Source organism: Vanessa atalanta, chromosome 3, assembly GCF_905147765.1.
Source record: "Vanessa atalanta chromosome 3, ilVanAtal1.2, whole genome shotgun sequence".
In the NCBI taxonomy this organism is placed as follows: domain Eukaryota; kingdom Metazoa; phylum Arthropoda; class Insecta; order Lepidoptera; family Nymphalidae; genus Vanessa; species Vanessa atalanta.
Genome location: NC_061873.1, coordinates 7477575 through 7500779, shown reverse-complemented (window position 1 = coordinate 7500779; position 23205 = coordinate 7477575). Strand labels below are relative to the sequence as shown.

The 23205-nt window shown below is 33.0% G+C and overlaps 2 protein-coding genes across 3 annotated transcripts in view; one reads left to right on the top strand and one right to left on the bottom strand.

Annotated features, from left to right (window-relative positions):
* Positions 1–1005: 1005 nt before the first annotated feature.
* LOC125077167 (PITH domain-containing protein CG6153) lies at positions 1006–5170 on the top strand. The gene is made up of 4 exons (XM_047688999.1): positions 1006–1285; positions 2464–2585; positions 2811–2915; positions 4913–5170. The coding sequence occupies exons 1-4, from the start codon at positions 1109–1111 to the stop codon at positions 5121–5123; spliced, it is 615 nt and encodes a 204-aa protein (XP_047544955.1). The 5' UTR covers positions 1006–1108; the 3' UTR covers positions 5124–5170.
* Positions 5171–6346: 1176 nt separating this feature from the next.
* Positions 6347–23205, bottom strand: part of LOC125076792 (collagen alpha-1(IV) chain) — a 26118-nt gene continuing 9259 nt past the window's right edge. The window contains exons 2-15 of one of the 2 annotated variants that reach the window (XM_047688514.1): positions 17897–18082; positions 17733–17777; positions 17353–17637; positions 17022–17270; positions 16109–16892; positions 15645–15905; positions 15027–15249; positions 14341–14456; positions 12884–13284; positions 9934–12004; positions 9372–9549; positions 8655–8769; positions 7563–7783; positions 6347–6994 (exon numbers count right to left, since the gene is read on the bottom strand). In XM_047688514.1, coding sequence (XP_047544470.1) covers positions 6826–6994; positions 7563–7783; positions 8655–8769; positions 9372–9549; positions 9934–12004; positions 12884–13284; positions 14341–14456; positions 15027–15249; positions 15645–15905; positions 16109–16892; positions 17022–17270; positions 17353–17637; positions 17733–17777; positions 17897–18082 — 5304 coding nt within the window. In that variant the 3' untranslated portion in view covers positions 6347–6825. The remainder of the gene's footprint in view (positions 6995–7562; positions 7784–8654; positions 8770–9371; positions 9550–9933; positions 12005–12883; positions 13285–14340; positions 14457–15026; positions 15250–15644; positions 15906–16108; positions 16893–17021; positions 17271–17352; positions 17638–17732; positions 17778–17896; positions 18083–23205) is intronic. The other variant, XM_047688515.1, reaches the window with a different exon arrangement.

Below are 23205 nucleotides of genomic sequence, written 5' to 3'. Positions count from 1 at the left end.
CCGCATTCCTAATTATTTATATTTTCTAAGTATTTGTATCAATAATATTTTTATATCGAAAACTTAAAATTCAGAGCGTTTATCATAGCCGTTTTCACGAGAAAAAATTCAAAATGTGTAGAATGTATTCATAAAAAAAACTATTCCTGTATAATTATTGAGAAAAAAATCGGCTAAGTGCGAGTCGGACTCGCGCTCGAAGGGTTCTGTGCCATTGTCTAGGTAAATAACAGTACACGGTACATACATTTAATGTTATCGAACAAAAATAGGCAAAATGGGATTTTTTGTGTGGGAGCCACATTTAAATATTTATTTTATTTTAATTTTATTATTAAAGTAATAATACAACTGAGTCTTTTGTGAATATTTTAAGTGCTTATCTGATGCCATTATGGATATCGAGCAAAAAAATGCCAAAAAAATCACGCCAATGCAATGCCAAATAAATTTAAATTTACTTTAATTCGTGGCGAGCTCACGCCAAGGGAAGATGTATCTGTCTGTCGGTACAGAGACAAAAACACCTAAGAGCGTATTGATCTGAAGTATTTATGTAGCTTAAGATTATCATTAAGTGAACACAATTGTTCATTTAATGCTAATATGCGCGAAATTTATTAATCACTAATTTCCAACCCCCGTTTTACTCTCTTAGCCTATAAGGAACCTACCTGCCAAATTTCAAGTTTGTAAGTGTTATATTTGCTGAGAATTCGTGATTAAAAAGTGAAAAAAAGGGTAAAATTTGTTTGTTTGTATGTAGGGTTTACCTCCGGAACTTAAAAATCAATTTAAAAAAATCACTGGTACATGAGGTAAGACTACACAAAGGGATAAATTCTACTATACCATGTTAGGTTGAGTTAATACTCAAAGCCACTAATGGAAAATGAATTTCAAAACATTTAGGTGTAATTGAATTGAATTATAGGTAGGTACATTATTTGAATCTGTGAATTTTGTGAGACAGCTGATATTTGACAGTTGACATATGTTATGGTGATTAAGTAGAATTTGAAATTTTTATTGCAAGTTGCAATTCAAAGTAATTATTTTTATATTAATATAAATCCTGTGAGAGTACAATTAATTTTAAAAAGTTAAAATGTCTCACAGTCATTGTAATCATGACCACAGCCATGAAAATTTAGATGAAATAGGCATACAATACAATTTATTTGAGAAAATTGATATAGAAAACCTTCAATGTTTAAATGAAAGTATTGATGGAGCTGGAAAAACTGTATTTAAACCGTGGGAAAAAAGATTAGATAGAACACAGGTACCGAAATTTTTGTTACATTTTAAAGACAATCATCCTTTCAATGCTTATTTTATAATATACTTTTGTAAGGTATTGTTTTTAAATTCAAAGCTCAGTATGTGGAAGTTCTTTAAATGAAAAATATTATCGTTTTAACTCGTATTTGCTATGGTCAACATATTTTCTTACTGTAATTGTGTATAAATATAGTTGTTAGATTGAGTGTATATCTGTTTATTATGAGAACTTATACTATTGTTATATAAAATGTAGATGTTGACATTTTTAAAGTCTTTATGTTATAAATAATTGTTTTTGTACTTGGATATTGATATATATATATATACATATATACAGTCAAAATCTGTTATAGCAACATTAAAGGGACTACTCATATTTAGTCATAAAAACCGATAGTCGTAACAACCGGGAAATTAAATTATATTTCGTTTATTTCAATCAAAACATATGCATATTAAGAAAGAATAATGTTATTTTTCTGTATGCATAAAATCTGTAAGTTTAGTTTGTTTGGAACACTTCTGTCTTGTAAACACATTTTGTAATTCACTTTGGAGTTTAATCAGTGTATCGTTATAAGTTTCCTGCATGTGAAACTGTTCATTAAAAAGAACAATCTTGCGTAATACACTAATAGCATTGAGACCATCATTCAAAGTTGCCGCTGTAAATTGTTCATCAGTTCGTCATTTTCTTCTCTAACTTCTCGTACAATATCATCTTCCGTAGCCAATGCACAAATCCCAATAGACCTATCTACATCAATGCTTCAGTATTAATTGTTTACAATATGGCTCAGCTGGTTGTTCTACAGATATAATTCTCCAAAAACGTTTAATGCGGTATTTCGTAGTAAGCAATGTCGTACAAAGCATATTATATATTTTTTAATAAGACAGTTATATAGCATTTAGTCGGGACCTTTGATTTTGGTCAATATAACCGATATGTTGTTCTAAACAATGTTGTCATAAACGGTTTTAACTGTATATATATTTTGGCTCCATTTGCACTCCATTTTGTCTAATATTTCAAGGAAATTATATGAATGTCTTCATCATTATTTAATACATAAATGGTGCCTAATGGTGTCTAAAAATGTAAGACTGTCAGTCTTTTAATATTTTTCGGTTAATAATTAAACACTAACTGTTTCTGTTTGTCATATTTTACAGTATGTTGAAAGTGATGCAGATGAAGAGTTACTCTTTAATATACCATTCACTGGTAACATTAAAATAAAAGGTTTAAGAATTTCCTCAGAGGACTCAGATTCACATCCAGCTAAATTAAGACTGTAAGATTACAATTTTGATAATTATGTATGTAAATTCGAATATTTGTCTTGCTGAATATAGGAATTGGTTAATTAAATTTATTATATAGATAAAAATATAATAATATAAAGTAAAAATATTATTCATGTCTGTTACTCGTATCTACTGTTGATATAATACATTTCTACAAATATAAAATTTGCTATCTTTATTATATTTCTAAATTACGTAATTATCTCATGCAGATTTAAAAATAGACCAAATATGACATTTGATGATGTGGCAATGGAACCTGATCAAGTATTCGATCTCCAGAAGGATAGTGAAGGTGTTTTGGAATACAGTCCAAAGTAAGTTTTTAATATTTTATCAATATCAAGTCCTATTGAAGTTTTACACTTCTGAAAACTGTTTACTACAAGAACTCATTAATTAGAAAATAAATAAATGATTTATTCGAATTTGAAAAGAACACACATAGTATTATTTTACCATTTCATAGTGTCGCTAATAAGAATAAAATTTTAGGAAGTAAACTAAGAATCAAATTGTGGCAATTTTAATAAGAGTATTGAATTATAATATGGTTGATTCATACATTATCCGTACCTTATACAAAATGATGCTCAATTTAATGTTTTTCAAACCATGTCCACCAACAACATGATGTTCTTAGTCATCTTAACAATTTAATTTTTTTATTATTCTTTCATTAGGCAGAAAAAATAACAGAAAAAGTGTAAGTTATTGAATTTAGAATGCTAACTGTTTGCTAATTATTTGGTATTTTTTTGAATCATTTATAGCATCAGTGTCATAATGACGTTACTTACGAACCAAAGTTTCGTGTTGCATACTATCAAAGACCTTAGATATCTCGCAGCATATCCCAGACTCTAAAAAAATTGTAACGAGCTCAACTAGCGTCGGTTGTAGAACGACCCGTGGTAAAGATAAATTGCTTATTGTGTAGCAACTTGTATGTACCAAAATGTACTAACATACAATAGTCCCCAGTACAAGGACCTTAAATTGTTTTCACATATACAAATGTAAAACTTTGTGAGTGCCTTTTTTGCGATGAGTCCGACAAACTTTTCTAATGAGAAAAGTTTCGGCGCTGCTACGTTGTCGAATACTCAATTCCTGGAATTGTCGATATGACGTCACTATGACTCAGTATATACAATTATGATTTTTTGATTTTTTTTTAATAAAATTAATTTAAAAATTGTGGTCAACTTGTCCGACAAAAATCATGCTGCGTATGGAGTGTCCACCACCCCGAAATGTCGATATGACGTCATTATTATACATACAACTTTAAATTTAATATTTTTCTATTTAAAATAAAGTACTAATTGTGAACAAATATGTGTCCGACAAATTCGAAATGACAGAATTTCGAAAAGAAGAAACTGAAATTGTAATAAATTTAAGCACGAGTAAAAAAAAACGTACCTAGCTAATAATGTTATCTATAAAAATCTTGGTGACATGGTGTCACGTTCTCTTGCATTTTGCCAAATTTACAGTTGCAAGATCCCGATCAGAAGACATTAACTTCTTATCAACAGACAGGTTGAAGACCGAAATGTTATTTTTGACTCTTCCAGTTTTGCAATAAATATTTTTTCATTTTAATTTTATCTGCTACGACTATAATTATTTTTGTTATGTGTAACGACTTGGCTTTGAAACATACTCGTTTGAATAGTTTAGAGTAAGCACTAGTATAATTTTTGAACGAAAAATACCAGTTGTATGATGATCTTTCAATATAAAGTGCTTACAACACTACTCGTGTGAATTCCGACAGTCTCCCAATCATTAAATCTGAGAAAACTCCTGGAACAGATTGTCTTATAAGTAAATGTTGCATTAAAATGTTTTTTTAATTACTTTAATAAAATGTCATGAAGCATTTTACCTACAAATGTTTGTTTATATTTGTAATTTTAACATAATTTGTTTACGTTTTTTATTTATCCTTATATGTCGTTATAATTATTATGTAAGTAGTTATAATTATTATTTAGGTATTTAATAAGTTTTTTTTTTGTGATTTTATTGATTACCTTTGTAATATTAATTTAATAAATGCAAAAGTAACTCTGTGTGTTACGCTTTCATCGCTAAACCATTGAAACGAATTTGATACAAATTTGGTATGTTGCATTTTGAACACCAAGGAAGGACTACTTTTAAATATTAGTCGCTTATAAATGCAACAAACCGCATTATATCCGCCATCCGGCGTATTACTACCACAACGTATTGTCCTGTAGACAGCCAACCTTTACTACTACTATAGTGCCAGTAACATTGTATTGTTATATTGTTTCAGAATTGTCACATTTTCGTCGGTTTCACATTTAACAATGCATTTCCCAACTAATTTTGGGGCTGAAAATACAACAATTTATTATATTGGTCTAAGAGGAGAATGGACACCGGGGCATAAGCACGGTGTAACTATTTGCACATATGAGGCAAGACCGATGCTTGAAGATCATAAATTAAGTAATATAGATTCTGTTTCTAAGGCTATTCAATAAAATAAACTGTCATATTTAAATGATAATTCCTAATAAAATCATCTTAATATACATACATACAATTGGTTTTTGTTCGTGTTATGCTTGATTTTTTAATAAATGGACTTCAAGGCAACGATCAAAAGTTTCGGAATCAAATAAGTACATTGAAATTTAAAAAAAAAATGTGTAGAGCACGAAACGCTTTTGTACAAACTAGAACATTACGGTGTTAATGGTAAGGCTCTTGATATCATTGCTTCATACTTTCATCAAAGTATTCAACAGGTGTCTGTTAATGGAATAAAGTCTTCTGGATCTGTACTAAGAATGGGGGTTCCACTAAGATCAGTTATGGGTCCTTTCATATTTTTTTTTTTATATATAAATGACCATCCTTTTTATGTTAAAGGTATTTGTGATTTTATATTGTTTGCTGATGAGATCTCATTACTATTTAAGTTGAAAGGAAACAACCTCATCATTGTTTGAATTGTAGGCAGGATATATAAAAAAATAATTGTTGTTTATTGATATAATCTGTAATTAAAATGGTGCAAAAGAGTAATTACTGAGTTTCTTGTTGGTTCTTCTCGTAATATAATCTAATTACCGAACCGGTGGTTGCTTTAAATTTAATTCAACATGACGTAACATGACGATTCAAAAGTGCTGTGAGCCTACCTGTATGCCTACCTGTATAATATGAATCTTACTGTATTGAATTTCATCAATAATCATATAAAATTTAATACTTTTTTTATGTTATTGTTTGTTAAAACAACGTTCATATAAATATGAGTAAAGTGGCTAAAGTATCTATATGTCCTAGAATTATATCAAAATTGCAATAATTGAAGGTCAATCAAAAAGCCTAATTACTTTGCTATAAACAGTTACGAGCGAGAATTTCGAGAGTATTAGTATTTTAACATGAAATAAAGATCTTGTCTTAAAATATATAATAAATAAAACAGCGCAATATTTTATTAATTTAAATTTTATATTAACATTAAAATAGATTGTCTACATAGTGTAATTTATTTACAAAAATGTATAGGTATTATTAAAAATATTTTTGAACAATATTTCTATTGACTTAGAAAAAGCTGTGTTTGCATTAGAAGTCTGTGTTGTTCTAGTACGAGAAAAAAACCTAGAATGGCGACGGGATAATACAAAATTAAGTTGAAACAGATGGACAAACACACAAGAGAGTAATTCTGTAAAAGTTTCATTTTTTCATAAGAAGCGGATGTTATTTTATCGTATTTAAATTTTATTTAGATTTGGTACTAAAGACTACCAAATCATTGTTTATGGTTATTATAATTCATAATTAACACGGCCTCAGTGCAAATGTAACTCAGCTTATGCAAACACAGCCTTTGGTATATTTCACTTATCTACTATTCTGAATTTGTGTTTTACGTTATGCCCTTTGAACTGATTTCAAATTTCTTATACAAAATATTAAATGAAAACCGTTGTGAATATGATGTAGGTTTTCCTTAAAAACAAAATTTTATTAAAATTAAATTAAATTTATTTAAATGCGTATCGACAGTGTTATGACTTTTCGTTTATTTTTAATTGTATATAAGTGGCACAATAAGCATAAATACCTTCATATTTTATTGACTAAGTACTCGCATAAGTTTTAAGGACACCTATACTTGTAAGTTTCTATTTTATACTGTATAATTCATGAGTAATAGCCTATTTAATAACGAGCTCTGCCACGAATATGTCGTTGGCCGCCTACGCGATGTCTGCCTCGATAGAACGGTCGGCGACGTGCCTCGTTCGGGACAGCCTCCACTGCCCCGGCGCTGCCTTGATACGTTGTTTTCGCAGTCGGGCCCGGTTGTCGTCTCATACACACTGCACATCTGAATACAGAGAAATTGGAATAATTAGGATTAACTTAAAACACTTTCGCATTTTTAGTATTTAATTTAATTAGGATTAACATTTTTCTTAATGTAAGTAATATTATTTTACAATGCACCTTCTATAACTTAGTATTTTAAAAAAAAATATTATTTTTATCCTGCACTTATGTAAAAAAGGCAAAAAGACTAGTTAATGTAAGGTAAATGTAGAGCTCTCATGACCCAGTGACAAGCACCACTAAATTTTCATGTGCTTATTTTGTACTCATAATTAAAAAAAAATCTCGAGTTCGGCAGTGAAGAAAACATTGAACCACCACCCCGCATACGAACAGTGTACGGTGAGTACGTCGGTGGTCGTTTTTGTGCCAGTAATTATAATTCAAACATTTTCTTTTTATAACAAAATATGTAGGTGGAACATGATCCAATGATGAATCGTAAAAAAAACTAATTCGGAATGACAGTTAAGATATTAATGTTATCCCTTATCGCTATTCAATTGATTCTAATAATGCTAAGAAATTTGAGATTCGTTTGTCTGTAATTTAAAAAATATATTTACCGGCTGACTTTAGACACTTGATCTGACTTTAAAGTTTGTTGCTCTGGTTTTTGGAACATTTTGTCGTCATCAATGGTCGACAACCAGTATGATACTGCCGTAGCGAAGTAGTTGCACCGACCGAGTCCGTTGCATTCAATAAACGGTTGAGTTCTAAATTCGCGGAGACATGAACCAGGTGAAATTAGACTCTGTCCCGCTGCATCTGCTCCAGCCGTATGCTGAAAACAAAATATTAATATTGTAAATACATATAATTATATCAACAAATTACAATGCAAGATATATTTTTAGGAGGTAATGCAAAATATACGCTAAATATTACTTAACAAGCTAATCGCTGAAATACATAGATATTATTTCCTAAATAATATACGCAAATATTAACTTTTAAGCGAATTTATAAAATTCTTTATTTTATAGTTTTTTCTTTACTGAAATGAAAATTCATGCATGGTATTTTTGAACGTGCGCTATTTATAGAATAACTAAAATTTAGGGGAGTAATAATTGTGGGTATTTTAAAAAATAAGCCAAAAATATATTCTAGACAATTTTATAATTGGGTTTATCAATTTTTTTTTGACATGACTGAAAATTCAGAAACTAACTACGTACTAACTAGTACCGATTTTTGCTACGTTGTCTATAAATAGGGATGACTTTGACTATTTAAAGGGTCTTGGAAAAACTACTAGTACACGAATCAATGTCGTCGTATTTTTATGTAACTGTAGTAAAAGTGATCGCATTAATGTAATAATAAAGTCAAACTTATACATAATTATTCACTTCGACTTATTATATTTACTTAAGTTTGTTCAGTTTGTAAACGGTAAGAAAGAACATTTTTTACTTTTAACGTCGGGCCATGTGAATGAATCCAAACCCTATATGGGAATGGTTTTGCTAGTGCGTTGGTTTCCCGTCACCAAACGTAGACAACGTTGCTTGTTATGACACCCACGAGAAGAGACAGAAGAGAGAGGGGGTGGTTAAGTTGGCTCTATTTTTATTATATTATATTCTTCCAAAACGAACTGTATAATAAACAAAACCGAAATATATTAATTTAATAACATTGATACTTACCATAAGGAAACTATATCCTATCCATAACTCTTCCCAGCCGCTCGGACACATTGGCACCGTGTTATTTTGACTATGCAAAGCTATAGTTCTTGTCGATGATTCACACACTTGACATCTTTAACAATTATTAGCATTATTAGCATTAGCAGCCCGTAAATGTCCCACTGCTGGGATAAAGGCCTCCTCTCCCTTTGAGGAGAAGGTTTGGAGCATATTCCACCACGCTGCTCCAATGCGGGTTGGCGGAATACACATGTGGCAGAATTTCTTTGAAATTAGACACATGCAGGTTTCCTCACGATGTTTTCCTTCACCGCCGAGCACGAGATGAATTATAAACACAAATTAAGCACATGAAAATTCAGTGGTGCCTGCCTGGGTTTGAACCCGAAATCATCGGTTAAGATGCACGCGTTCTAACCACTGGGCCATCTCGGCTCTTTAACAATATGTTTTCATTATGTGATTTTTTATTGTTAGACATAATTGAAATATAAATTATTAATTAATATACACATTCTACATGCATCATAACTATCGCCCGGGTATAATTATTCTTAGGCAATCTCCCCCAAAAAAAATATTTCCATGTTGATGCTCTAAGTCTTGACCATCATGAGCAAGGCGCTACCTATTATTCTTCGTGATATTTTTAAGCAAACTTGTAGAACTCAAAATGCTTTGTTTTTTAATATTTTTTTAAAGTTAATAACTCACCTTGAAATATATGATCCTACATCTCTAGCTTGAATTGGCGTCATAGCCATTGGCATAGGTTCCGGTGTTGACAACCAGAAACTATAGTCTTCTCTTTGGGCGAAATCACATACGTTGTTAATGTTACAAAACATAAAAGGCATCGTAGAAAATCTTCGTAAGCAACTTCCAGGGGCACCTGTAGGAAGTTTTCTTTGTAATGTGTTTCTTAATAAAAATAAACAGTTAATGGAACGATAGGAATATGAATACAAATGTATATACATAATAATATTACATGACTCTTGAGTTGTTAAAAAAAAAAGAAATTTTATGGTAGATTCTCTATATCTCCTGCTTTCCTGTGCTCGCATTGCAACAAGATCAGACATTTTATTAAACTATTGCAAACTAAAATAATTATTTTACTTAAATTAAAATAAATTTTATTAATGCTGAATTTTATGCCATTTTTTTTTAATTAACAAATCTTTCCAATCTAAATGTTTATTTGAGGGAATATTATATAATAAACGTTAAAAGCCTGAGATTCGAGCTTGATTTTTAATCATCCGTAACTTACCTAAATCTTGGCCATGTGCTTTGGCGCTAGCGACTATGTGTATCAATGAGAATCCATCCCACATAGGTGATGTCCCAGAAGGACATTGAGGAATCATTCTTGTTTGTGAATGGACTGCAAAGTAAAAACCTCTCGATTTTGGTATTGGTGGTGGCGGAGCCGGCGTTCCGGGAAGCCCTGGAGGTCCACGCGATCCATCAAATCCAACTTCTCCTCGCCGACCTATCAGGCCCTGTTCTCCTTGAGGTCCAGGATAACCAGAAGGTCCTAATTCGCCCAAATCACCAATTTCACCCTTGAAACCGGGAAGTCCATTTTGTCCAAAGCTACCAGGTGCTCCTGGAACTCCGTCGCGGCCATCAAAGCCTGCTATACCTATATCACCTTGTTCTCCAGGGCTTACTTCATGAGGGAGGATAGTGTCGCCTCTTTCACCTTTAATACCTTTAAGACCCAAATATCCTTGTAAACCGTCTTCACCCTCATCACCTGTTAGACCTTTCATACCTACTTCTCCCATATATCCTCGATAGCCATTTAAACCAGAATCACCATTGTCTCCTCGCATACCTTTTATGCCATTAAATCCAGGTATACCATAATCGCCTCTTTCCCCTTTAGGACTTATAGCAAATCCAGGTTCACCAATTTCGCCCTTAGGTCCCATGAAACCAGGATTTCCTTCCATACCTCGAGCACCAGGTATACCCATGTTTCCACGTCTTCCAGGGCGACCATCACTTCCTGTTATGCCTTTTGGTCCTTGGAAACTCAATCCAGGATGACCACGAGCTCCTTCCGGACCATCAGCTCCATTTTCACCCGGAGCACCTTTTTGTCCCATTGAACCAGGCCACCCAGGAAGCCCATCTATTCCATTTTTACCTTTTTCGCCCTGTACTGCATTAATTCCATCAAGACCAGGTAAACCAGGAGGGCCAATATCTCCAGATTGTCCCTTAAGACCAGGTAATCCATCATCACCAAACTCTCCTTGAAACCCTATGTCACCTTGTTCTCCTTTAATACCTTTAATTCCAGTGTAACCTACATCTCCTCTATCTCCAGGTAAACCTTCTAATCCTTCCATACCTATGTCACCCATTTCACCTTTTGTTGCTGGCGAATAACTGCTTGGACCTATGTCACCGCGTTCTCCTTTAGGACCCATGTCACCTCTAATCCCTTCAAGTCCAGGTAACCCAACATCGCCAGGGAAACCAGGCACACCCATCTGACCAGGTTCACCACTATCGCCATAATCGCCTTTCAGTCCAGGTCTTCCAGCAAAACCTATACCTCCTTGCATGCCTTTAGGTCCATTATATCCTGGTAATCCAGGTTGACCAGGAAAGCCTTCATAACCTTTATCTCCGATCGGGCCTTTCGTACCTTCTTCACCGTAATCACCAATTTGTCCTTTAATTCCCTTTAATCCTTGTCGACCCGGTATTCCTGTGTTACCTGGCAGACCTTTAAGGCCATCACGTCCCCTTATATCAAATCCACGACTTCCTCTATCACCCTTTCTTCCTTTTTGACCATAAATTCCAGGCCTTCCATCGAGTCCTCTATAACCTGGGTTTCCTATATCACCTTTCATACCTTTAGAAGCGTTTTCTCCACGTATACCTTGAAGACCCATGAAACCTATATCTCCTATTTGTCCTTTCACACCGGGCCATCCATCTAAGCCATCTTCACCAGGATTACCTGCATCACCATGAGGTCCCTTATTTCCTTGTAATCCGCGTAGTCCTGGCTTACCTGGTAAACCTCTATTTCCTGTAATACCTGACACACCTCGTTCCCCAGTTTCTCCATGTATACCAGGTCTTCCTATCAATCCTTGAAATCCGAGGATTCCTGGAAAACCTCGGTCGCCAGTCCACCCTCTAATTCCAATTAGGCCCGCTTCACCTTTTGTTCCTTTTTGCCCAACATCACCTTGTAAACCATGGTTTCCTTGTAAGCCTGGTTGACCGATTATGCCAATAAATCCGGATCTTCCAGGTATGCCAGGTAGTCCACGAGCTCCTTGTACCACTATTCCTGGTTGACCTTTTCGACCCTGTTATAAATAATATAAATTTTATTACACGAGAAATGGTCACTGCAATTACGTTGTTTTGTTATATTGTCAATTCAAATAAGCCAACCTGTAGAATTTTAAGTACCAGGAGCTACCTACATCTAAATCTGTTTTAATTGTAAAAACGTTATGTATTTAACATCGATCCAGATGCCTAAATGACTACATAATATTTTAGACAAAAATTTAATTTCGAGATTTTTTATTACAATTTTATTAAATAGTTAACTTACATAAAATTTTATTATTAATATTTAAACATATTATGTTATTAGAAATTTTCTAAAATACTACCAAGACTTAATCTGTTATTAATATGCTGTTGCCACTCGGAGGTTATGAGTATCTCTAATTGTTACGAATCTACCACATACTATGCCTCATTGGTAAGAATGAAATAAAAAAATGGTCTTCATAATATCTTAATTCTCGATAAATCGAATAGAATCTTCAATTTCTTCTGGTCTTTCTGGCAGGTTCAGATTTTCTTTATAATTTGTTAGACTAATTATGATAACGTCATTCATCCGTTTTTGAACCAAAAACATAGATAATTTATTATAATCATGTAAGCGAAACGCTAGTTTTTTTTTTATTAAAATTTAATTACATTTTTTTTTAAATATTTCAGTTATATTGTTAAAGATATAAAATAAATCACATATCTAATAGGATGCCAGATCTAATATGGGCAATTTAACCATCTGATGGTACGTTGTCAACTTTATTGATCGATATTGAAGCTGTTCAAGCGGAACGTAGCGATACCATCAGTTGTCTTATTTTACACCTTGGTGTAAAATTATATTTTGCTTGTAAATATTTTTACTAAAACAATACGACATCAAAAACACTTACCGGAGGTCCGAATGGGCCTATTGGACCAGTGTCTCCGGGAATTCCTGTTTCTCCTTTAGGTCCCATTACTCCAGCTCGGCCAGGTGATCCCGGGTATCCAGATGGGCCCTCATCTCCCGCATCCCCCTTTGTTCCGTCTATTCCTCTCTCACCATATATAATAGAGTAACCGACATCTCCACGTGACCCTTTCTTTCCCTTTTCTGCAGAGAATCCTATTGGTCCTTGTTGTCCTGGACTACCTGGTTCTCCATAGGGACCAGTGTCACCTTTATCACCAGGAAATCCTCTAGCACCTATAGGTCCTTGTTGTGAAATACCTGGGACACCCATATCACCTCTTCGACCTTGAAATCCGCCGTATCCAATATCTCCAGCTTCTCCCTTTCTTCCAGTAAACCCTGGATAACAGTTCATCGCATTAAATATATGTGAAGGTCATAATTATCACGAAAAATAAATAATCTTTTTCTGACAAATGAATGCCGCAATCTGATTACTTTATAATAATTAAAATGAAGCTCTAACGTTAATATGTTAGAACTGAAACATCATTGTCTACTTGTAATCAAATATCGTAATCATTTTAGGCTTAGATTAATTATAACAGTAAAAATTTTTGTGTAAATATTGTGATATTTTGCCGATATTAGTATATTTTTTTATTTGCATGAGTATAAGAAATATATAATTAATCACAATAATTCCAATAATCAAAATTAGGTAACCTATCAGTACAATTCATATTTGAATTTCGGATGGAATGTACGGCAGGTTCACAGCTAGTATAATGTTTGTAATGTGAATGGTTTTACAAAATATCTCATTAAAAGCTATATTTGATTAATAAACAAAAACGCGCGCCTAACTAAGAACTTTTTTCAGTTTAATAATAAATAGCAACATCAAACTTTGTGATAAAGGAAATCAAACAGAAGTAAGTAGTCGATTGAAATTATTTGATTTTTTGAAAAAAAATGTTTATTGGAAGATAGTCAAAAGATGGTCGCCTATCCAACATAATGGTCCAACTATTTATATAGTGATTATTCTGTATTCATTAAATGTGTAGATTTCACGATATTTTTTTAGAAACAGAGTTTCTTTCTAGATTTAACATTTTAAACTGCGCAATTACGTCGGTACTCAAATGTTTTATTTCATGGTAGAACATTGTATCTATCTTTGACTCGTCCACGTAGTCACCATCAATTCATCACATATTCTACCGCCAAGGAGCATTCCATTGTATTGTTGTTTTCCGATTGGACGGTCGAATGAGCCAGTGTGACAATAGGCACAAGGGATATAATATCTTCGTTGTAAAGTTAGTTGGCGCATTCGCGATTTCACGATGGATTATATTTCTTACGGCTACAACGTCTATGGGCGGTGGTGACCACTTACATTCAGATGGCCCATTGTCAATATACGAACATACATATCAAAATACGAACCACGTATTCCAGGTGGTCCTGTTACTCCTTTCTGTCCCTTTGAATTGATTTCAAAACCGAGCGCGTCTCCAGCGTCACCTTTTAAGCCATCTTCTCCAGGTTCACCCCGTTCTCCCCTTAGAAAAAAAAATGGAATTAAAAATTAACTGTAGCTAACAAAGGTCGTGTTTTAGTACTATACTGTATGACCGATATTATATAAACAATCCGAATCAGAAATCAGAATTCCCAGCAATATATGTGTATATATTATAACGCCACGCGCTGTGTGATGTTGTGGTGGATTTGTCAGTTGATATTTTTTTTATTAATAGTAGTAATATTTTGAAAGTCAGAAGTGAATCTTTTAGTAAAGTAAGTTTGACGATTTATCAAATCGTTTAAATTTTAGTTATCCACTGAATAAAAAAAAAAAGAACTGATTGACATACAGCGCACAGCCTACATCGGTGGGTCTTTCGGGGTAAAATTTTACACTTGAATTCCATATGGATTTTTTGGAATTCGTCTACTAAGGATGTTAGAAATTTGGAAATTGATATTTAGGAATTATATTATGTCTAAGAAAATACTTAAAAAATCGGTGGATTTCTAAATAATATATTATATGGGTTATCTCACCGGGCACACGGCTACTCTATAAGGAAATCTAATTTGTCTAAGATACCTCACACATTTGTACCTACTTAATGCCTCTATCTCCCTTTTCACCAAAACTAAAGGCCATTGCTACATTAGCATTTGTCCCATCCCATCCAGGTATTCCATCTCGGCCTTTAGATCCATTACGACCAGGTGAACCAACGAATCCCTCATCACCCATTAAGCCTTTGAGACCCTTGAAGCCATGAGGGCCAGGTGGTCCAGGCCAACCAGGATCGCCGCGAAAGCCAGGACTACCAGCAAAACCTGTATTTCATATATTTTTTTAATGAATGTTATTGTATATGTTTTATGTTGAGTTTATTTTAGTAGTTTTCAGTAAAAAGTATTCTCGGTTGCACTTTGCATGATATGCTTTCAGAAAAAATAACCGTATTTTTTAAAATAAATTGATATATTTTTTGTCAATTCAAAATTATTTGTTATTTAAAAAATATATATGTAATTAACTAAATTCCAACACATTTCAATCAGTATTTAAGTATTTCGGATTCTGAATTCTAACGCGAAGCACTGGCAAAACATTCAGAAGTCAATGTTTTAACTATTTATCCAATTAAATCTACGAATTCAGTCCGTTCAACAAAAATTGATAAAGTAATACTTTTTTCAAGTTTTATAATGTATTGTTCTGTACTTGCCTGGGTTACCACGGGGTCCAGGTTCAGCTTTAGTTAACGAGAGTGGCGGTTGTATAAGCAGACCTTTTCGTCCTTTCGGTCCTTGTGCTCCGGCCATTCCCGATTGACCTTTATTACCCTTTGGACCTGGTGGTCCATGTAAACCTGGTAAACCCGATTGTCCCTTTTGTCCGCGAGGGCCAGGTAAACCTTCAAATCCTGGATAACCCTTTTGGCCTGGAAAACCATCATCTCCTCTTTGTCCCTTAGATCCAGGTAGACCTAAAATAAAAAAACTATATTTATTGCAACGTTACAGCACATTCATGTAGCGTAATAATTATTTCACAAAATAAATCCATTCATTTGGCCATAGTTGAAGAAAAATAAAGAAATTTTGTAAATGCTTCTAATATTATATATTATAAATTAACGTATAAAAATACTTATATTTTGTAACTGTTTAATTAGTAATATATGTGTACCTGATGGGCAGAAAGGACAATCGTCACCACGTTCTCCTTTATATCCAAGAAAACCTGGTCTTCCGGGTTCTCCTGGGTCACCAACTGCTCCTGGACGACCTATTGGCCCATCATCTCCTGGCGGACCAACACCAGTTACACCACGTCCAGGATAACCTGGTGGCCCCATATACCCTACCTCTCCTCTATCACCTCTTAAGCCTGGCAATCCATCCATTCCTGGTTCACCTCCCTCTCCATCTGGACCTACTACAGTTGCTCCCTTAAAACCTTTAGGTCCCAAAACACCGGGAAGACCGGGTTTGCCCATTGGGCCCATGGGTCCAGGCAATCCTTTAAAACCATCGTCTCCAGGTTCTCCTTTTACAGAGGTTCCAGGTGGCCCTGCTCTACCAGGAAGACCTTTAGTACCAGGCAACCCCGGTGGGCCCATTATACCAGGTAATCCAGGAACACCATCAGCACCTCTAAGTCCTGTAGGACCACCGTAGCCAATTGGTCCTTGCGGTCCCATTGAGCCAGGTAAAAGTGGTTCATTTAATCTTTCATCGTAAATTCCTACTTCTCCCATTGGCCCTTGTTCACCAGGTATACCTGGTTTACCATCTTCTCCAATTGGTCCAGGAAGACCATCTTCTCCATTTGGTCCATCATATCCGGGCCAACCTTTATCTCCTTTCGGTCCAAGAGGTCCAGCTTTACCACGATAACCAGTTTTACCCCTGGGACCCTCAACACCTTGATCACCTTTGTACCCTTGAGGTCCATTGGTTCCATAACGTCCCTATTTATAATAATAAAAACAGTAGGTTATTAAATGAGTAAGTGATGTTTTAGCTACGACAATAATTACGTCTAAGCATTGAATATGTTGTCAACGGAAATTTTAAAATATTAAATTTAAATAGCTTACCGGAGCACCTGTAGACCCTAGTTCTCCTTTCAATCCCTTAACACCCTGAGCACCTTGATATCCTTTATCACCTTTATTTCCTTTTGCTAAGATAGTAAAGTTTTGTTGTACATGGTCGATATAAACTACTTCTGTTGGTCTTCCAGGTTCACCGATTTCTCCTTGATCTCCTTTTTCTCCTGGTGGGCCTACAACGTCATCACCAGTATCCCCTCTATATCCTATTTCTCCGCGAAAGCCCATGGATCCCTTAAGTAATAAATATTATTATGTCAAATATATTGTATTTATTCATTTGAAATAGTTTAAATTCAATTTATAAAAGTTTTACCTGATCACCATCTTCACCTGGCGGGCCGCTATCCCCTCTCCATCCAGTTGGACCTGGCGGACCACTGAGTCCATGTCGTCCGAAATCACCTTGGTCTCCTTTAGCACCTCTTGAATTTACGCCTCCTTCTCCAGCTAAGCCTTGTAATCCTTTTTCTCCATATGGTCCAGGCAACCCTCTATCCCCCGGGTACCCTTGCGGACCCGGAGCTCCTACTTCACCATCTACACCACTACATCCATCTAGTCCCGCTAAGCCCCGTATACCTTCTAATCCGATTTGACCCTAGAGAAGACAAAATAATACGAAAGTATGATAACCTTATATGTAGGTATAAAAACCGCATTCGACATCAAGTTAATTTTAATTATTCAAATTACCTGGGGTCCAGTATATCCTCTAACTCCATAAGGTCCATCAATACCCTGAAAACATATTATATTTAATTATATATTTTGGTGCAACTAAATGTGTAAGGAATATTAATTATATTATAATAATTCGTTGCGTATGTTTTATTAACCATTGAAATATAAATTCATACCCGTTCTCCTTTGTCACCGTAGTCACCTTGTTGGCCCCATTCGCCAGGTTCTCCTGGTACCCCGATACGACCTTCAGGTCCATCGTCTCCATAGTCACCCTGAGGACCTGGTATTCCTCGATAACCTTGGTCTCCACGGTCACCTTTAAGACCAGTACAATCACATACAGTCTGGTTGCAAATAACCTGTAAATCGATTGAATATGGTTAGTATTTTTTCCGCTTGAATTTTTTTATTGAATAAATGTACCGCATAAGTTTGGCTTAAATATAATTTATTTTAATTTAATAGTAAATTAATTTTGAAAAATACTTTTTATATACTAATTGTGTTTGGGAAAGTGATTATAAAGTAACGGCAGATCAAGAACATAAATGTAGTAGTACCACTAGGAACGTGCCTTATCGGCAGGACCTCTGACATACATACGTTGCCACAGTGAGTGTAAAAGTTACTTCCTACTTTTTAATATAGCACAAAACCTTCGATAGCTACAAAAGAGAGCATTAATTAATTTCTCAAAAACTCAAACTCATACTCAATTTCATAAGTAGCACCTATGTTAAGCCATTTGAAGCTAGTGTATTATATTATATTGGTATTTTATTATCTTTTAGCTGTTTATAGCGGGTTCTCATTTCGTAAATTTTTTGACGTTTTCTCATGTATATGTTTTAATCATTTTTTTTTCATCGGTAACACTGAAGTATATCAATAGCTACCAAAATAAAATAAAGTAAGTCGGTTGACAAATGGACAAAAAGGTGTAAAATAAAAATCTGTTTAGTATTTGCATATTTTTATATACAAGTAAATAGTCTACACTTATATATAGGTCGAGATTTGTCTCATTTACATTTTATGAAAAATATCTACCCCGAGGATGGAATTTTAGGTCGCTTGTTTCCTCTAAACAAACCGTTGGATTATATTATATATATATTCATATAAACAGAGATAGGGAAATACTACCTACTTTGCTTTAATTAAAATACAAATTTCAAAATATTTTTTGCGCGTTTTTAATACAAAATACTTTTACATTTGTGAGAATTTCAGGAAAAATCAAATTTCTTGTAATTATATAGAACGAGCAAAAATACATTATTTATTAAGAAGAATGATACCAATTTATAAAATTGTCGTAAAGAAATTGCTAAATTTGCAAGACGCAATTTAATACACAGTTGATTCTTATACGGCTCGTCAATTTCAAAAACGTATAAATTAATACAGGCTTGTAATATATAGGCTCAATAGTCATATAGGAAACGTGCATATAATATATCAATCTGATGTAATTATGTGCGCGTTTAATCAAAAATATTGCTCCATTTCGGAACTATTTTTATTATTTTACTCTTGTTGGTTCACGTAATTAAGATAGTTTGCATATCGTTGTAAAAACTATTAAGTTTTCTCTACAACGACCAATTTTATTGTGAAATCTGAAAACACTTCACAAATTGTTTTATTTTTTTATAAATGAGTTTCATTATTATAGTAGGTACTCAGTGCTTAATTATTATTTATAATAAACTAAAGAACTTATGGTAAATATATATTTCGTATAATTGATTTTTTTCCGATTCAATGAACGCCATAAGATTTAGCCTTAACATTTTCGATTTTTCATGAAGTTAAATTTGTTATGTTTTTATAAATAACTTAAGAAAATACTTGACACCACATGATATATAGACAAATTTAGCGATTTCTTATATATGACCTAAACATTTAATTTTCAAATACATCTTGTACTTATATAATCTTTGACCACATTTTACGTGAATAAATCTTTTAAAATACATTTCTGATTCATGTATTTGCATTGCATGCATTCATAAGTAGGTACGTTTTTTATAGAAATAAATGACATTAGAAAAAAAAATTATATGTTTATCCGACATCAATTAAGAAGGATTTCGAATCGATTGATGATAAGAATGATTTTATTGAACATGCTATATGACGAGGATATTTTCATCATTGAAAATATCCTCGTCATACAGCTTATGCATACTAACAAGTATGCATAGTCTTATTTGTATAACATAGATGTACAATAAAATTTTAATTCCCAACACACACAAATAGACAAAATAGGAAATTGAATAAAGTGTATATTACATCATATTACTAATTACATTTTGGCGGGACAACACGTCAATATCTTTTCCCCTTAATTAATTCAGATTCCAGGTTACCTCACTGCCAACTGCAATAATGGTAACCAATTGACAGACAGACTTACTTCAGCGTTCATAATGTTAGTATACATGTAAATGAAGTAATTGAAATGCGGGATAGAATCATAGCTCAATTTGAGTTTAAATTTATGAATACAATTTATGACTTTGTTGCTTCGCTTCATGTTTTATAATTTATAGTCTTTTTTATTAAGGTAATTTCAGATTTATGTCACTATTTTTCGTGATCGTATATCGAAAAGTGCATTTAAAAATGTTATTAAATCATCGTCTTGCTGAAAAGTTTAATTCCAGTCAATGTTTTTATTTATCCCGGAAAAATAGAAAAGTGTCTATTTTTAATTAATCGCTTTCACACCAGTCTTACTTATTAGCTTCATTTGTTATAAATTAAATGCTTAAGGATAATTTAAACAAATGTTTAATTTATACTAAAACACCATGCTATTATATTATTAATAAGAAAAAGGGTAACACATGAATTACGAACTCCTTGAACAACATTTATATAGTTTATATATAGTTTATAACTTTTTAATTAATAATAATATTTTAATTAATTTTAGTGTCGTGGTTTATTAACTTTAGCGCGGAATTTATTTTACTGGCGCAATAAATAATATGATATCATCCTTAAATGTATGTTCATTTATTTTAATGGTTAAACCGGAGCAGGTCTGCGCCTAAATAGTATTTGCAGATGCTATATTGTTATCTTTAATCATTTTATTGTCTGACGCCTAGTAACCTATTTATTATGGAAGCAAATAGTAACCTTGATGGTGCAATTCGTTAATAATAATTAACTTAACTAAGAAACACAATGATGAATTACACAACAAAACAATTATATTATTGTGCCGTGAAAGCTCTAATCAATATTTTCGCTTTTATTCAGAGTAAGTCCGAATTTACGCAGTAATTAATTAACTCTTCTTGTAATTGAAATAACACTTATTGTGTAATAACAATAATTGTTGCTATTTAGTAATTCAGTATTTGAGTGTTCTTAATACGTAGACTTACAATTTTTAAGAGTCATTTTAATATTTTAGGAGCAGAATTAGTATTTCAATTATTCAAGAAAATGTTATAAAAGAATTATGTTATTATTTATTGTAGGTATTTTTCAATATAATTAAAGTTTTAAAATCCTGAATGAAATAAAAGTAACAGTAGCGCAGCCTGTAAATATTGTACGGATGCGCTAAGACTTTTCCTCTTGAAAAGCCTTGATTGGTGGATACACACTTGACAGATTTTGTACAGTATTCGACACAGGCAAGTTTCCTTACGATCTTTTCCCTCATTGCTAACCACGAGATGAATTAAAATACAAATTAAATTATGTAGTTATATACGGATATGAACCTCCAATTTTATTTCTATTCTAACTACTGGGTCATAACATAATAGTAATAATTTTGGTGACAGAATGATTTGTTATAATATATATTGGTTTTATGTTATGACTGATTGAATTAAGTTAATACCAATTACAAAACATTACATTATGACTTGCCTTTTCTAGAATATTGATTATTGAATATTAACAGTTTAGACAACGGAATAAGATATTTTGAATATAATTATATTTAAACAATTTTTTTTACGAGTTTGTAGATTCTACCTATGTACTGCGTGAATTTAACGATTTATAAAATATATTAAACTGACTATTCGATTAACGACAATTCTTCGATTGACATATTCGTATTGTATTTGATTCGAGTTTGATTCGATTATAAATATAATACAATCAAATACACTTCGAATAACAAACAGCTATTCGAATAGGTAACGCTTACAACCATATACTTATATTAGAGTAGGTACTGCAATTCGAAGTGTCATTTGATTTTAGGAATGTGCTATCTCATAAAGAATTTGATGCGGTGAGGTTCGTTGGATGACTATGATAATTGATTTTAACTAACATTTAATAATATACTATATATTCTATATACATATATACATTGTAAGATTATTAAGATTTCTATTGTAATTACTTATAGTTATAATAATTTGTTAAGTGTTTACAGATATAAATAAAATATATAATATATAAGTGTTGTGAATTCCAAAGCCTATTTCGTAAATTCATGAATGTCTAACTGAACTAAACACTTTTTGGTGGGGTCTGATGACAGCATTTTGTAGTAGGTATTACAGCAGCCGTCGATTATAGAACGAGTGAGTCATTAGTTGCAATTCAAGGAACGGGCTGGATAAACAATCATTGCAGTGTCCCAAGCGATAACGGCCATTCGCACATCCCGCAGCGTCCGTCCTGCGACCCGCACGCCGCCTCCCCGCGCCTTGCGCTCATTACACGCTACCACGTGTAAAAACTATACAAGAACACATTTTATACTAACTAAGATAACGCAATTAACATCAACTTTTAAAGAAAATATGCTCATTCAATAAAACGGTTCATTTAAAACAATTTCGAAGTCTGAATCAAAAACATAAAATACAATTACATTAATAGTAAAAAGAAAACAAGTAATATAGTCTAAGTGTAAACATAGTGTTTCTTGTTTAGAATTACGTCTGGAGCCAATCCTGATTGCAGAACAAGATAACGTTTACTAGAAGAATGCATTGCCATCAGAAATGAGCCAACATATCAAATTTCAAATCCATAGGATAAGAGGAAATGGTTCTAATTCATTTTGTTAGATTTGATCAAAAGAACTTACAAAAAATAACTTCAATAAAAGCTTGTAAAAACCGAATTTACCTATCTGTTGAATTTCCCTGAAGTAATTTTTATTACTTCAGGGATTTACTAATATGCTATTATTAATCATAATGATAAAAGAAAAATGGAACATTCAGGAATTTACGAGCAATTTGTCGGTATCTGGTGACCCCGACAACTCGTAAATGCGTTCCCGATACACCTCGGTAGTTGCTGTTTGTAAAACATAAATCCTATGTCTGAAGTTAAGGAATTGTTTTAGAATTATAACACATTTACTATTGCTCTGTAGAGCTTACTACAAAAGATAAGTTTTGTAAGACTACTAAGAACATCTTTACCAAACTACTGTCTATTTATTATACATCCTTAATCAACTACACCTGAGTGG

Excerpts from the sequence above, each read along its gene's own strand:
- LOC125077167 (XM_047688999.1), top strand. The coding sequence starts at position 1,109 with ATGTCTCACAGTCATTGTAATCATGACCACAGCCATGAAAATTTAGAT. Across the intron at positions 1,286-2,463 it reads AAAGATTAGATAGAACACAG|TATGTTGAAAGTGATGCAGA; the intron begins GTACCGAAATTT and ends CATATTTTACAG. Across the intron at positions 2,916-4,912 it reads GTTTTGGAATACAGTCCAAA|AATTGTCACATTTTCGTCGG; the intron begins GTAAGTTTTTAA and ends ATATTGTTTCAG.